At 36.4% G+C, this 15,127-nt stretch overlaps 1 protein-coding gene across 5 annotated transcripts in view; it reads left to right on the forward strand.

Annotated features, from left to right (window-relative positions):
* Positions 1 to 15,127, forward strand: part of HOOK1 (hook microtubule tethering protein 1) — a 76,119-nt gene that overhangs the window by 56,508 nt on the left and 4,484 nt on the right. For all 5 annotated transcript variants that reach the window (XM_033225069.1, XM_033225070.1, XM_033225068.1 and 2 more), the window contains 5 exons: positions 1,749 to 1,783; positions 2,276 to 2,358; positions 2,989 to 3,089; positions 11,542 to 11,643; positions 14,317 to 14,385. In XM_033225069.1, coding sequence (XP_033080960.1) covers positions 1,749 to 1,783; positions 2,276 to 2,358; positions 2,989 to 3,089; positions 11,542 to 11,643; positions 14,317 to 14,385 — 390 coding nt within the window. The remainder of the gene's footprint in view (positions 1 to 1,748; positions 1,784 to 2,275; positions 2,359 to 2,988; positions 3,090 to 11,541; positions 11,644 to 14,316; positions 14,386 to 15,127) is intronic.

Consider the following 15,127-nt stretch of genomic DNA (forward strand, 5'->3'; position numbering starts at 1 on the left):
TTAGACATTATAATAATTCTGCTGTGTATGGCTTTTCTTTAATAGATTATGATGCCCAAACTAATCTTGTGTTAGAAAGTGCAGCCCTTTATCATTGAGAAAATCCTTAAATACCGTATATATCTGCATAATAGATGCAGTGATTTTGCCAACTTGGAGCCTGTCAGTTGATCATCTACATTGGAAGGTGGTTTCTGTCTGTCCTACTTCAGCAGCTATACCAAACAAAGTTCATGATGATTCTTGATCATCATTCAACATCATTCAACAGCTATACCAAACTTCATGATGATTCTTGATTCAGAGCGTACTACAATTGAGGGCTTCATAGTTCTGCTGGAATTCCAACAGGGCTGGCCTGAGAAAAATCCAAATAATTAGCAATCAGAGTTGAGGAAACCTTCTAATAGGAAAAGAGAGAATGGGAAAGTGATTTCTACCTAAAGAGCAAGCTAAAAATGGATTATACCCATCTCTGAAGGACAGAAACTTTAATACAGCCTTGGAGGCATCACTCATTTCTTCCTCCTTCCTCAGTGATTCATGGCCTTACCGTTTTCTGATGGTTTTTGATGGCAGATATTGTGAGGGCAGAGATAAGAGGATTTAAAAGATATCAAACTTAGCCAAAATCTGACTATACCTAGCAACTTTTCTAGAGTTTGATCTTTTTATGTGAAGAGAAAAAGAAGTAGTGATTGAGAGAGTGATTAACTTAATTAAAAATAACAAGGAAAAAGGACTAGATATGTGTTAGGGATATCTTGATTGATTGAGATTAGATAGAATGCTAGGTGATTATACCTGTGTTGATGGGGGAGGAAACCATGCAGAGTAAGAAAAGAGATGAAAAGGAAAATTGAAAGAGTTGCATTTCCTTTCTGTCTTTTATATGCTTTATATTATTTTCTTTTTTTTTCCCTGGGGGCTTGGAAAATAGAAATCGTCTCATGCATGGCGGCATCTCATATGTGCATATATACGGTATTGTAACTTCTCTAATACAAATATTATTTTAAGCCACACTAGAGAATACTTTTAAAATGAGATCTTTTTGGAGGAGCACATTTTGGCTTGCAGTGTTTTAAAGACAAATGTCTTTATTATTTTAAATATATTGGTATCCAACTCGTATTTCAGATTATATATTTTAAACACTTCACCTATATAGTAGGTGTGGAACAACTATTGCAATTTAAAGTACTGTTTTTTAAAAGAGGAAATTGTATGTTTAAAATTTTGCTTTTTAACAATATTCAGTTGCTTCATTTTGGTGTTAGTTATTAAAGGATTTGCAACTATAATAATAAAGTTTTATTATAAAGGTAATTATTTTAGATCTTTAAGTTTGTTCCTCATAAGAGGCTCAAAATCTTAAAATTTTTATTCTGAATAATTGAGTTTCTAAATATTTTAATGTTTGATACTCCTCAGTATTTCACATTCAGCTTGCATTTGCTGTTTTTCAAGTTCAGATTTAATTTTTATTACATTCAGAAATATGAGGCATTTTTCTTTCTGTCATATGCTTTTATATTTCATTTTCTATTTTTCCTTTCCTTTTTGAAGTAAAAAAAAAACCTAAAGAGTTTATGCTTCTTAAAGTGTGTAACTAGAAATACAAATTTTAAAAATATTTATAATTTTGCCTGGTACACCTTCAAAAGAAGGTAAAGAGATTTAGATGTCTGGAAAATTGACCTTTGTCAAGATAGTCATCTTACAGCAATTTTTTTTAAATTTTATAGTCCAGCAAATTAAAGCAGAAGTTGGAAGCTCATATGTAAGTAAAAGTGATATTTCTTTTCAAATATGAGAGGGGAGGAGTTGTAAAAGCCTCTAAAGTTAATCTCCTTTTCGTATTTTGTTTAGAAAAGCAAATATCCTGATGCTAATTGATACACTTGCTGCAAAAAGTGAAAAGCATGCTAAAGATTCAGCCTGCCTGCTACCCCCATCCCAAACTCCTACATCTTTCAGTTGTTAATATCATTTCAAAAGTTTAAAAAAACAGATAACTATCACAACTAGATTATATGGGATGTTAAACCTGTAAAATATTTTACTTTCTTAGGAAGCAAGGGTGGCAAGGGAAACAATTTAACCTTTTTGGCACCTGCTATGTGCCTGTTTACATCCTCATGACAACCCCTGTAGTCAGGCAGATAGTATTCCCATTTCACAGGTGTGGAACCAAGGGTCAGAAAGCAACTTGCCTAAGATCCACAAATGTTATATGGCAGAGACCAGTCTCCATGCTTTTTCTACCACTTAGGGAAAAACTCACAGAGGTCCATGAAGAATTACAGAAGAAACAAGAGCTCATTGAAGATCTTCAGCCAGATATAAATCAAAATGGTAGGTATCTGTGAAAACTTGGATCAGACAATAGTATATCCAAGGACTTACCCTTTTTTACTGAAGGATGCAAGGTCTATGTGTACATTTTTGCACAATGTGTAGGTACATATATTGTAAATAAGGACTATGATAATTTTTAGTGCTGAAGTCATTAATAAATGGTATATTATTAAAGCAAAAAATAATAAAGTGAATTGATGGATATATGGGAGTATCAAACATTAAAAAATAAAATTAATCTGTGGAACTGTGGGTAAAAATGATTTCAAATCAGATTGATATGAACTTTAAAACATTGTGTAGAAATTCGTTATTTTTCCTGTGATTGTGCTTACTGTAAGGTATGTTTGCTACTTATACATGATAGAAAGGAGAAAAACAGCTAAATAAAGCAGATTATTGATTTTTTTTAAGGGTCAAATAATAAATGATTGAGGATGTGTTGGTTGTATTTCAAAACTTTTAGATAAGAATTCACTACAAAGAATAAATAACAGGCTTTTCTTTTAAGTTCTCTTATCCGTCTTTAGAAAATAAATATAAATGTAATTTTATGTGAGGATGAAGTATTTTAATAGGTAGTAATTATTAATAACTGATTATGTTTCATTTTATTTTTATTAATAGTACAAAAGATCAATGAACTTGAAGCTGCTCTTCAGAAGAAAGATGAAGATATGAAAGCAATGGAGGAAAGATATAAAATGTACTTGGAGAAAGCCAGAAATGTGAGTGACTTATCTTTCAGAGTTCAAGACTTTGTGGCCTGTGTTTTAGCAAGGCCCATTTCACTGGATTTTTCTGCCATTCTTGTATCTGTATCTAATCACTTCTCTCTTAACTGTATTACCTTACCTGTCAGGTTTCTGTGGTATTTCCCGATCAGTTCTCATACTCTTAGTCTCACTCATCAGTGTCAGATAAAATAAACCATAGCTAATAGGAACTGTTTAGACATAGACTGTAGTGATGTCAGAGAGAGTGATGGCTATAAAGTATGGAATCTTTAGTTCTTGGCAAAATAAGCCTAGAATTCTTTTTTTTTTTTTTTTTTAATTGTATTTTAAGTTCTAGGGTACATGTGCACAACGTGCAGGTTTGTTACATATGTATACATGTGCCATCTTGGTGTGCTGCACCCATTAACTCGTCATTTACATTAGGTATATCTCCTAATGCTATCCCTCCCCGCCGTCCCCACAATAGGATCCGGTGTGTGATGATCCCCTTCCTGTGTCCAAGTGATCTCATTGTTCAATTCCCACCTATGAGTGAGAACGTGTGGTATTTGGCTTTCTGTTCTTGCGATAGTTTGCTGAGAATGATGGTTTCCAGCTGCATCTATGTCCCTACAAAGGACACGAACTCATCCTTTTTTATGGCTGCATAGTATTCCATGGTGTATATGTGCCACATTTTCTTAATCCAGTCTGTCACGGATGGACATTTGGGTTGGTTCCAAGTCTTTGCTATTGTGAATAGTGCCACAATAAACATACGTGTGCATGTGTCTTTATAGCAGCATGACTTATAATCCTTTGGGTATATCCCCAGTAATGGGATGGCTAGGTCAAATGGTATTTCTAGTTGTAGATCCTTGACGAATTGCCACACTGTTTTCCACAATGGTTGGACTAGTTTACAGTCCCACCAACAGTGTAAAAGTGTTCTTATTTCTCCACATCCTCTCCAGCACCTGTTGTTTCCTGATTTTTTAATGATTGCCATTCTAACTGGTGTGAGATGGTATCTCATTGTGGTTTTGATTTGCATTTCTGTGATGGCCAGTGATGATGAGCATTTTTTCATGTGTCTGTTGGCTGTATGAATGTCTTCTTTTGAGAAGTGTCTGTTCATATCCTTTGCCCACTTTTTGATGGGGTTGTTTGTTTTTTTTCTTGTAAAGTTGTTTGAGTTCTTTGTAGGTTCTGGATATTAGCCCTTTGTCAGATGAGTAGATTGCAAAAATGTTCTCCCATTCTGTAGGTTGCCTGTTCACTCTGATGGTAGTTTCTTTTGTTGTGCAGAAGCTCTTTAGTTTAATTAGATACCATTTGTCAATTTTGGTTTTTGTTGCCATTGCTTTTGGTGTTTTAGACATGAAGTCCTTGCCCACGCCGATGTTCTGAATGGTATTGCCTAGGCGTTCTTCTAGGGTTTTTATGGTTTTAGGTCTAACATTTAAGTCTCTAATCCATCTTTAATTAATTTTTGTATAAGTTGTGCAGAAGGGATCCAGTTTCAGCTTTCTACTTAGGACTAGCCAGTTTTCCCAGCACCATTTATTAAATAGGGAATCCTTTCCCCATTTCTTGTTTTTGTCAGGTTTGTCAAAGATCAGATGGTTGTAGATGTGTGGTATTATTTCTGAGGGCTCTGTTCTGTTCCATTGGTCTATATCTCTGTTTTGGTACCAGTACCATGCTTTTTTGGTTACTGTAGCCTTGTAGTATAGTTTGAAGTCAGGTAGTGTGATGCCTCCAGCTTTGTTCTTTTGGCTTAGGATTGTCCTGGCAATGCGGGCTCTTTTTTGGTTCCATATGAACTTTAAAGCAGTTTTTTCCAATTCTGTGAAAAAAGTCATTGTAGCTTAATGGGGATGGCATTGAATCTATAAATTACCTTGGGCAGTATGGCCATTTTCACAATATTGATTCTTCCTTTCTATGAGCATGGTATGTTCTTCCATTTGTTTGTGTCCTCTTTTATTTCACTGAGCAGCGGTTTGTAGTTCTCCTTGAAGAGGTCCTTTACATCCCTTGTAAGTTGGATTCCTAGGTATTTTATTCTCTTTGAAGCTATTGTGAATGGGAGTTCATTCATGATTTGGCTCTCTGTTTGTCTATTACTGGTGTATAAGAATGCTTGTAATTTTTGCACATTAATTTTGTATCCTGAGACTTTGCTGAAGTTGCTTATCAGCTTAAGGAGATTTTGGGCTGAGACAATGGGATTTTCTAAATATACAATCATGTCATCTGCAAACACGGACAGTTTGACTTCTTCTTTTCCTAACTGAATACCCTTGATTTCTTTCTCTTGCCTGATTGCCTTAGCCAGAACTTCCAACACTGTGTTGAATAGGAGTGGTGAGAGAGGGCATCCCTGTCTTGTGCCAGTTTTCAAAGGGAATGCTTCCAGTTTTTGCCCATTCAGTATGATATTGGCTGTGGGTTTGTCATAAATAGCTCTTATTATTTTGAGGTACGTTCCATCAATACTGAATTTATTGAGAGTTTTTAGCATGAAGGGCTGTTGAATTTTGTCAAAAGCCTTTTCTGCATCTATTGAGATAATCATGTGGTTTTTGTCTTTGGTTCTGTTTATATGCTGGATTTTGTTTATTGATTTGCATATGTTGAACCAGCCTTGCATCCCAGGGATGAAGCCCATTTGATCATGGTGGATAAGCTTTTTGATGTGCTGCTGGATTTGGTTTGCCAGTATTTTATTGAGGATTTTTGCATCGATGTTCATCAGGGATATTGGTCTAAAATTCTTTTTTTGTTGTATCTCTGTCAGGCTTTGGTATCAGGATGATGTTGGCCTCGTAAAATGAGTTAGGGAGGATTCCCTCTTTTTCTATTGATTGGAATAGTTTCAGAAGGAATGGTACCAGCTCCTCCTTGTACCTCTGGTAGAATTCGGCTGTGAATCCGTCTGGTCCTGGACTTTTTTTGGTTGGTAGGCTATTAATTATTGCCTCAATTTCAGAACCTGCTATTGGTCTATTCAGGGATTCAACTTCTTCCTGGTTTAATCTTGGGAGAGTGTGTGTGTCCAGGAAATTATCCATTTCTTCTAGGTTTTCTAGTTTATTTTCGTAGAAGTGTTTATAGTATTCTCTGATGGTAGTTTGTATTTCTGTGGGGTTGGTGGTGATATCTCCTTTATCATTTTTTATTACATCTATTTGATTTTTCTCTCTTTTCTTCTTTATTAGTCTTGCTAGCAGTCTATCAATTTTGTTGATCTTTTCAAAAAACCAGCTCCTGGATTCACTGATTTTTTGAGGGTTTTCTCTGTCTCTATCTCCTTCAGTTCTGCTCTGATCTTAGTTATTTCTTGCCTTCTGCTAGCTTTTGAATGTGTTTGCTCTTGTTTCTCTAGTTCTTTTAATTGTGATGTTAGGGTGTCAATTTTAGATCTTTCCTGCTTTCTCTTGTGGGCATTTAGTGCTATAAATTTCCCACTACACGCTGCTTTAAATGTGTCTCAGAGATTCTGGTATGTTGTATCTTTGTTATCATTGGTTTCAAATAACATCTTTATTTCTGCCTTCATTTTGTTACGTACCCACTAGTCATTCAGGAGCAGGTTGTTCAGTTTCCATGTAGTTGAGCAGTTTTGATTGAGTTTCTTAGTCCTGAGTTCTAGTTTGATTGCACTGTGGTCTGAGAGACAGTTTGTTATAATTTCTGTTCTTTTACATTTGCTGAGGAGTGCTTTACTTCCAACTATGTGGTCAATTTTGGAATAAGTGCGATGTGGTGCTGAGAAGAATGTATATGCTGTTGATTTGGGGTGGAGAGTTCTGTAGATGTCCATTAGGTCCAGTTGGTGCAGAGTTGAGTTCAATTCCTGGATAGCCTTGTTAAGTTTCTGTCTCACTGATCTGTCTAATGTTGACAGTGGGGTGTTAAAGTCTCCCATTATTATTGTATGGGAGTCTAAGTCTCTCTTTGTAAGTCTCTAAGGACTTGCTTTATGAATCTGGGTGCTCCTGTATTGGGTGCATATATATTTAGGATAGTTAGCTCTTCCTGATGAATTGATCCCTTTACCATTATGTAATGGCCTTCTTTGTCTCTTTTGATCTTTGTTGGTTTAATGTCTGTTTTATCAGAGACTAGGATTGCAACCCCTGCTTTTTTTTGTTTTCCATTTGCTTGGTAGATCTTCCTCCATCCCTTTATTTTGAGCCTATGTGTGTCTGCATGTGAGATGGGTCTCCTGAATACAGCAAACTGATGGGTATTGACTCTTTATCCAATTTGCCAGTCTGTGTCTTTTAATTGGACCATTTAGTCCATTTACATTTAAGGTTAATATTGTTATGTGTGAACTTGATCCTGTCATTATGATATTAGCTGATTATTTTGCTTGCTAGTTGATGCAGTTTCTTCCTAGCATCTATGACTTTACATTTTGACATGTTTTTGCAATGGCTGGTACCTGTTGTTCCTTTCCATGTTTAGTGCTTCCTTCAGGATCTCTTGTAGGGCAGGCCTGGTGGTGACAAAATCTCTTAAGCATTTGCTTGTCTGTAAAGGGTTTTATTTCTCCTTCACTTATGAAACTTAGTTTGGCTGGATATGAAATTCTGGGTTGAAAATTCTTTTCTTTAAGAATGTTGAATATTGGCCCCCACTCTCTTCTGGCTTGGAGAGTTTCTGCCGAGAGATCTGTTGTTAGTCTGATGGGCTTCCCTTTGTGTGTAACCCGACCTTTCTCTCTGGATGCCCTTAACATTTTTTCTTTCATTTCAATTTTGTTGAATCTGACAATTATGTGTCTTGGAGTTGCTCTTCTCAAGGGGTATCTTTGTGGTATTCTCTGTATTTCCTGAATTTGAATGTTGGCCTGCCTTACTAGGTTGGGGAAGTTCTGGATGATATCCTGAAGAGTGTTTTCCAACTTGGTTCCATTTTCCCCATCACTTTCAGGCACACCAATCAGATGTAGATTTGGTCTTTTCACATAATCCCATATTTCTGGGAGGCTTTGTCCATTTCTTTTTACTCTTTTTGCTGTACACTTCTCTTCTTGCTTCGTTTCATTCATTTGATCTTCAATCGCTGATACTCTTCCAGTTGTTCGAGTCAGTTACTGAAGCTTGTGCATTTGTCACGTAGTTCTCATGTTATGGTTTTCGTCTCTGTCAGTTCTTTTAAGGTCTTCTCTGCATTGATTATTCTAGTTATCCATTCATCCATTCTTTTTTCAAGGTTTTTAGTTTCTTTGTGCTGGTTACGTAGTTCCTCCTTTAGCTCTGGGAAGTTTGATCGACTGAAGCCTTCCTCTCTCAACTCGTCAAAGTCATTCTCTGTCCAGCTTTGTTCCGTTGCTGGCAATGAGCTGCGTTCCTTTGGAGGGGGAGATGCGCTCTGATTTTTTGAATTTCCAGCTTTTCTGCACTGCTTTTTCCCCATCTTTGTGGTTTTATCTGCCTTTGGTCTTTGATGATGGTGATATACTGATGGGGTTTTGGTGTGGGTGTCCTTTCTGTTTGTTAGTTTTCCTTCTAACAGTCAGGACCCTCAGCTGTAGGTCTGTTGGAGTTTGCTTGATATCCACTCCAGACCCTGTTTGCCTGGGTATCAGCAGTGGAGGCTGCAGAAGATAGAATATTGCTGAACAACGAGTGTTGCTGTCTGATTCTTGCTCTGGAAGCTTCGTCTCAGGGGTGTACCCCGCCATGTGAGGTGTTGCTCTGCACCTAGTGAGGGATGTCTCCCAGTTAGGCGACTCAGGGGTCAGGGACCCACTTGAGTAGGCAGTCTGTCCATTCTCAGATCTCAACCTCCATGCTAGGAGATCTGCTGCTCTCTTCAAAGCTGTCAGACAGGGGCATTTACCTCTGCCGAGGTTTCTGCTGCTTTTTGTTTAGCTATGCCCTGTCTCCAGAGGAGGAGTCTACAGAGGCAGGCTGGCCTCCTTGAGCTGTGGTGGACTCCACCCAATTTGAGCTTCCCAGCGGCTTTGTTTACCTACTTAAGCCTCAGCAATGGCGGGTGCCCCTCCCCCAGCCTTGCTGCCGCATTGCTGCCACCTTGCAGTTAGATCTCAGACTGCTGTGCTAGCAATGGGGGAGGCTCCGTGGGCATGGGACTCTCTGGGCCAGGTGTGGGATATAATCTCCTGGTGTACCGTTTGCTAAGACCCTTGGTAAAGTACAGTATTAGGGTGGGAGTTACCCGATTTTCCAGGTGTTGTGTGTCTCACTTTGCTCTGGCTAGGAAAAGGAATTCCCTTCCCTCTTGTGCTTCCCAGGTGAGGCGATGCCTCGCCCTGCTTCAGCTCTCGCTGATCAGGCTGCAACCGCGGACCAGCGCCAACTGTCCCACACGCCCCAGTGAGATGAACCTGGTACCTCAGTTGAAAATGCAGAAATCACCCGTCTTCTGTGTCGCTCACGCTAGAAGCTGGAGGCTGGAGCTGTTCCTATTCGGCCATCTTGGGCGCCGCCTTCAGCCTAGAATTCTTATTTGCTAGAATCTTTGCAGATTTTCTAAGAATACAGTTTTTCTAGAAACAACAATATGAACATTTTATCTTTTGTAAAAATTTAGTGTTTTAAACATATTTGAAATTGTTATATCATTTAGTTTTAGATTAGACAGTTAAACACTTTTCAAATGTTCATCAGACTCAAGGTTTAACAAGGTAGAGGTTTACTTCATAGTCACACTGAGTCCAGCCATGAATGGGGAAGGGGCACCACTTCTCCATGTAGTCATTCAGAGTCCTAAGCTGACAGAGATTCTGCCTTCTTCAGCATAGGGATCCCAGGTTCACTTGACCTTGTCCAACTAGTACAGAAGAAAGACAGCCTAGATTGCATAGGAGATATGTAATGGGCAAGGCCTGAAAACAGCACAAATCACTTTCACTCCCACTTTGGAGTGCAGGCATGTGACCACACCACATTTATGGAACAGACTTTGCAAAAGTGAAATAATGCCTACGTAATACTTAGTTGTGTGGGATATAACATAGTTTACTTAAGCATTATCCTACTATTGGAAATAATCTGTATTCATTTCCTTTTCCTTTTTTGCTCCTATAAAGAAGACTATAGTCAACATAATTATACAGAAAGCTTTCTCTTTATTTTAGTTTATTATCTTAACCTTATTTCCTAGAAATGGAAGTGTTGGGTCATAGGATAAGACTAGAAGATGCTTGATATGTATTTCTAAATGACTTTTTAAAAGGACTATAACTAATTAAATAAAACCATGACAATGAATACCATATTCTTGCCACCACTGAATAATATCATTTAAAAGACAATTGCTTGCTTTCATAAATATGATTTTTTTTCCCATTACCTTATTTGGGGCAAGAGGTTTAAATGCTGGTTAAGATACTGGTTAAAGTAATAACATATGCCCATTGTAGAAAATTCAGAAAATATACAAATCACAACCATTTATCACTTAGAGATAATAAACTATGATTTTCTCTTTGCAATTAAATTCATATAAATTATTCAATGTATTCTGCTTTTATGGTGTGCATTCCGTGAGGGCAGCCACCATGTCTCCCATAAATTGCTGAATCCTCATCTGCCAGTATCTGCCACATAGTTGTCACTCAGTAAATGATTTTTGGATGAAAGAAGGAGCCACAATAATATTTTGGTATTTTACCATCCAGTCATCTTCTTTTACCGCTATGAATATAGGTGAAATTGTCCTAACTCATTAAATAATTTTAAATATTTTTAATAGTTTTATAACTACATCATGCCGATATCCCTGTTTGAAATTTATGGTTTTTGCTTGAAATATATTCTTGACATTTCTGAACTGGTTTTCTAACAGAATGCTATCTCCATAATTTAGCTGAATCTCTTTACTACATTCTGGTTAAACATATCTTTTTACTCAATTTTTAGTAATAACATAAATGCGATTCAGCACCCTACCTTTTGCAAATAAAATCACCAGCATTATTTATATTGATCTTATATATTGAATTACACTTGACTAGATAATAATAGTAAAAAAGATTATTGTTAAGAATTTCTTCTGTGTGTGTTATTCTTACTTTATAAAATCAGTAAGTTTCCTTAGAGTTATTGAATTCATTTTGATTTTTTAAAAAATTCTCAAGTCAAATAAATATAGAAAGGGTTATTTCAAGACTTTAATGCCTAAAGTTTGAGTATTGAAAAGGCTAGATAACTATTTCTATGTACTGAGCTTTGGAGAAGGGAAATTTGATTTTGGAATGGGGACATTTATATTTTTCTTGTTTATTTATACTGTTTCTTGTATATAGAATGAGTTATTTTTGTTATCCCAGTTAGGATTGTAAAACAAGCTACAGTTAGCTCTTGGATGAATTTGTGGATTATTTTCCACCTTACTTACACGGTTTTTGTAAGATATGTTCTATATGTTTTAATACTTTAAAATATAAAGTGAGCATAACATTTTTTTCTTTAAATAGGTAATAAAAACTTTAGATCCCAAGTTAAATCCAGCATCAGCTGAAATAATGTTACTAAGAAAGCAGTTGGCAGAGAAAGAGAGAAGAATTGAGATTCTGGAGGTAAAACTTTTATATTTACTCATCTCTTAATTATTTTATAGAATCCTGGTAATTGCTGTCATATATTTGCCATTAATGATGAAGTTTTACAAGAAGTTAAAAATGTCATGTTTTAGCAGCCAGGGTGTTTATTACAAAGCATCTCACTGGCCACCCACTAGATGGTCTGTGTGTAGCTCATGTACCCTGTCTATATGAAGCGTTGTAGCTCTCCTTGTCAATAACGGGCATTATATGGATATCCCTGACTTTATAATAGAGTCCTGCTATAATTTTTTAAAGCTTTTTAAATTTTGCAAATATGATTTCATTTGGGGGATAAAAACCTGACCTTTACTGTTTAAAAAAGATACTGTGCTGACTCAGTCAACCACATTTTTCTTACCTTTAGCCGTTTCTCACCTGAACCTAAACAAACTTATTAATAGTGGAATTTCTGGCAGAAGGAAGTACTCACAGAATCCTAGTGAACTCCTGAACTATAAAGTGGCAGTCTTAGTTATTAATCATGCAAAATTGTATTAGTAATGGTATGCTCTCATTAGTTAGCTGAGTCTAAATTTTAAAGATATTTTAGTGTTAGTGATTATATTATTTTTATGATACTTAGGTAAGTATGTCACTATGGAATTATGTATTCTTAGATTTATAATTGAGCACGTTCTGGTTTCCTTTGCAAAGTGTTTTACAAAACTACTATATTTAATACTGTAGTGAGATTTGATGCTATTCTTGAAGTAAATATATACTACCTTTTAATAACATATGCATAATTGCAGAGCCATGTTGAATTCTACCTACTGGCCTTGAAATTCTCATAAATGGTACTCAGTTTCTTTTTTTTTTTCTTTTGATATGGAGTCTTGCTCTGTCGCCCAGACTGGGGTGCAGTAATCTCAGCTCTCCCAGGTTTAAGCAATTTTCTTGCCTCAGCCTCCCTAGTAGCTGGGATTACAGGTGCATGCCACCACACCCAGATAATTTTTGTATTTTTAGTAGAGATGGGGTTTTGCCATGTTGGCCAGGCTGGTCTGGAACTCCTGATCTCAAGTGATCCGCTCTCCTCAGCCTCCCAAAGTGCTGGGATTACAGACGTGAGCCACCGCACCCAGCTGTATTCAGTTTCTTTTCAAATCATCTAGGAATGTTATATTTCAAAGAAATGCACTCTATTTATGTACCTTTTTCTTGGTATTTGAGCAAGTAGGTATGAACTGTGGTAGAAATATTTTTATTTAAAGACTTAAAGACTTTAACATCCCCTCCTCCGTACATCCATAGTACAACACCATTCTTCCTACATCCATAGTACAACACCAACTTGATATGCCCTTGCTATCAATGCTTGTCCAGGCTATGTTGTGTGTTCTCAAAAGCACTGGGTAAGGAGATCTGTCTGAAGAAATGCTATTAATTCTTCAGGTTCTAAGTCAAATATCTCTTTCTTTATTAAACTTCCCATGTATTCTTTAGGGGAAGTTTAATACTGTCTCACTCTCCACAGTGAGTCCATGTACTTTGAACTCATGAATTTATTCTACAACAGCATTGGTTTTCTTTTTGGTACCTGTGTACATGTCTTGAGGGCAAAGACTGTATCTTTTATCTCTGTACCCTAACATTAAATATTACATAACTCAAAGGCCAGGGTTGCAGCATTATTAGTAACTTCTTGTCTTAAAATTGTTGCTTCTCCTCTCTGGCTCGCCATCTTCTCATCTATAAAATGATGAGACTGGGATTGGATAATTGCTGAAATCTAAGTTGCTCTGTTTATGTCCCAGTGAAAGTCAGTGAAAATATGCACTATTGTTGATGTGTGAAATGTACATCCCCAACAGATATGATGAGAAAATAGTCCCTGTAACTGTAAGACTCTGAGGAAAAGCTTAGGTTAAGTCACAGCACGTGGGCGTTTAATTTGTGTGTATTCATCTAGACACACACTGCAAAAAGTAAAAAGGAGAAATGTAATGTAAATAGCAGAGGCTGTTCTATCTGCCATCCCTCTTGGGAATTCTGTGCCTGGACTGGGTGAGTCTGAACAAGAGCATCACCTCTCTTTTGGGCTTGGTTCTTATATACTTTTTGTATCATGAACATCCTATGTATCAAGATAATAGTATTTATATAAACCAAACTATATCTGGTACTCAAGAAAAGTATGTCAGTCTCTGTGATGGCACATAATTATGGCTATGGAATCTAGTACACAGGCCACCAACAATTAAGAGAGAAAAATTTGTATTAAACTTTCTAGGCAACTTAAAAAGATTTTTTTCCAGGTATTTTTGACTATGTCCTCTTTCTCCTTAGTTTTGACTCCTTCACAGGTGCAGCTCTGTTTTGTTTACCTAAGCCAGCTGTTACTTTTTTCTCTAGATATGGGGGGCAGTAGCCTTAAAATCACCAGTTGTGTATATTTATGTTTAAATCACTCTCTTCTACTAGTAAATTTCTTGAAATAAAAGTTTATTAGTCACAAATCTTATTCCTTCCTAAAGGTGTTGTGCATACATTTGTGCTTGATTCAGTTTACATTTGACTACATTGTGTGTCTCACAAGTGCAATCTTTAGATTCTCTCAATAATGAGCATAGTGAAGAAATTATTCTGTCTTTAGTAATTTGGGATAATTTCTGGGATTTTAATTGTCCTCGTATCTTTTTTCAGAGTGAATGCAAAGTAGCAAAATTTCGTGATTATGAAGAAAAACTCATTGTTTCTGCCTGGTATAATAAGGTGAGCTGAAGTTCAGCAAATGATTGGATGACAACAGTGTTTAGCAAACTTTTTTGACCAAGTACAACATAAGAAAATATATTTTATTTTATACCATAAACCAAGACATAGCATGTTTGTGTGTATGACTGAAACAAAAGTTACCCTGTGTATTGCACTCAGATATTTTGTCGTATTCTCTTTTAATGTTGATTCTAATCCACTAAATTGATTTTGTGACTCATTAGCGTTTAGCTGATACATAGGAAGCACAGGTGTAATAATTCATTAACCTTTTTTAATTTGCCTTATTTGAGCTGAAACATTCAATTTTTGCCCATAAAAGATTTCTGAAGAAATATGAAGATCTGTGTAATGCAAAATTAAATGCTTCTAGTACTCAGTATTTATTTGAACATCCTCTAAAGCCTCAGTGTGTCCTTTACTGTATTTGTTACTTTATTTTTTCTATCCAGGGGTCACTCTTCATCATTGTCTCTTTGTCCTACCAAGGAGAAAATAGCATAGTTTGAAATGTGTTTTATTTTGTCATTGGTAGTATCAGTGGGATATTTTCAAGAGTAGCATTTCATGATGTATGTGGTTCTTTTGTATTATTCTAGTCAGTCAGATATGCTATTATCTACTTTTATCTCTTCTTATTTATACAAAGGCATATCACTTATTAACTTCCCACGTGTGAATGTTGTGCTTTATTCTTCCTGAAACATGGCTCATGCTTTCATGACACCATGCTTTTCAT

This window comes from Trachypithecus francoisi, unplaced genomic scaffold (genome assembly GCF_009764315.1).
Source record: "Trachypithecus francoisi isolate TF-2019V2 unplaced genomic scaffold, Tfra_2.0 Lachesis_group12, whole genome shotgun sequence".
NCBI classification, from domain to species: Eukaryota; Metazoa; Chordata; class Mammalia; order Primates; family Cercopithecidae; genus Trachypithecus; species Trachypithecus francoisi.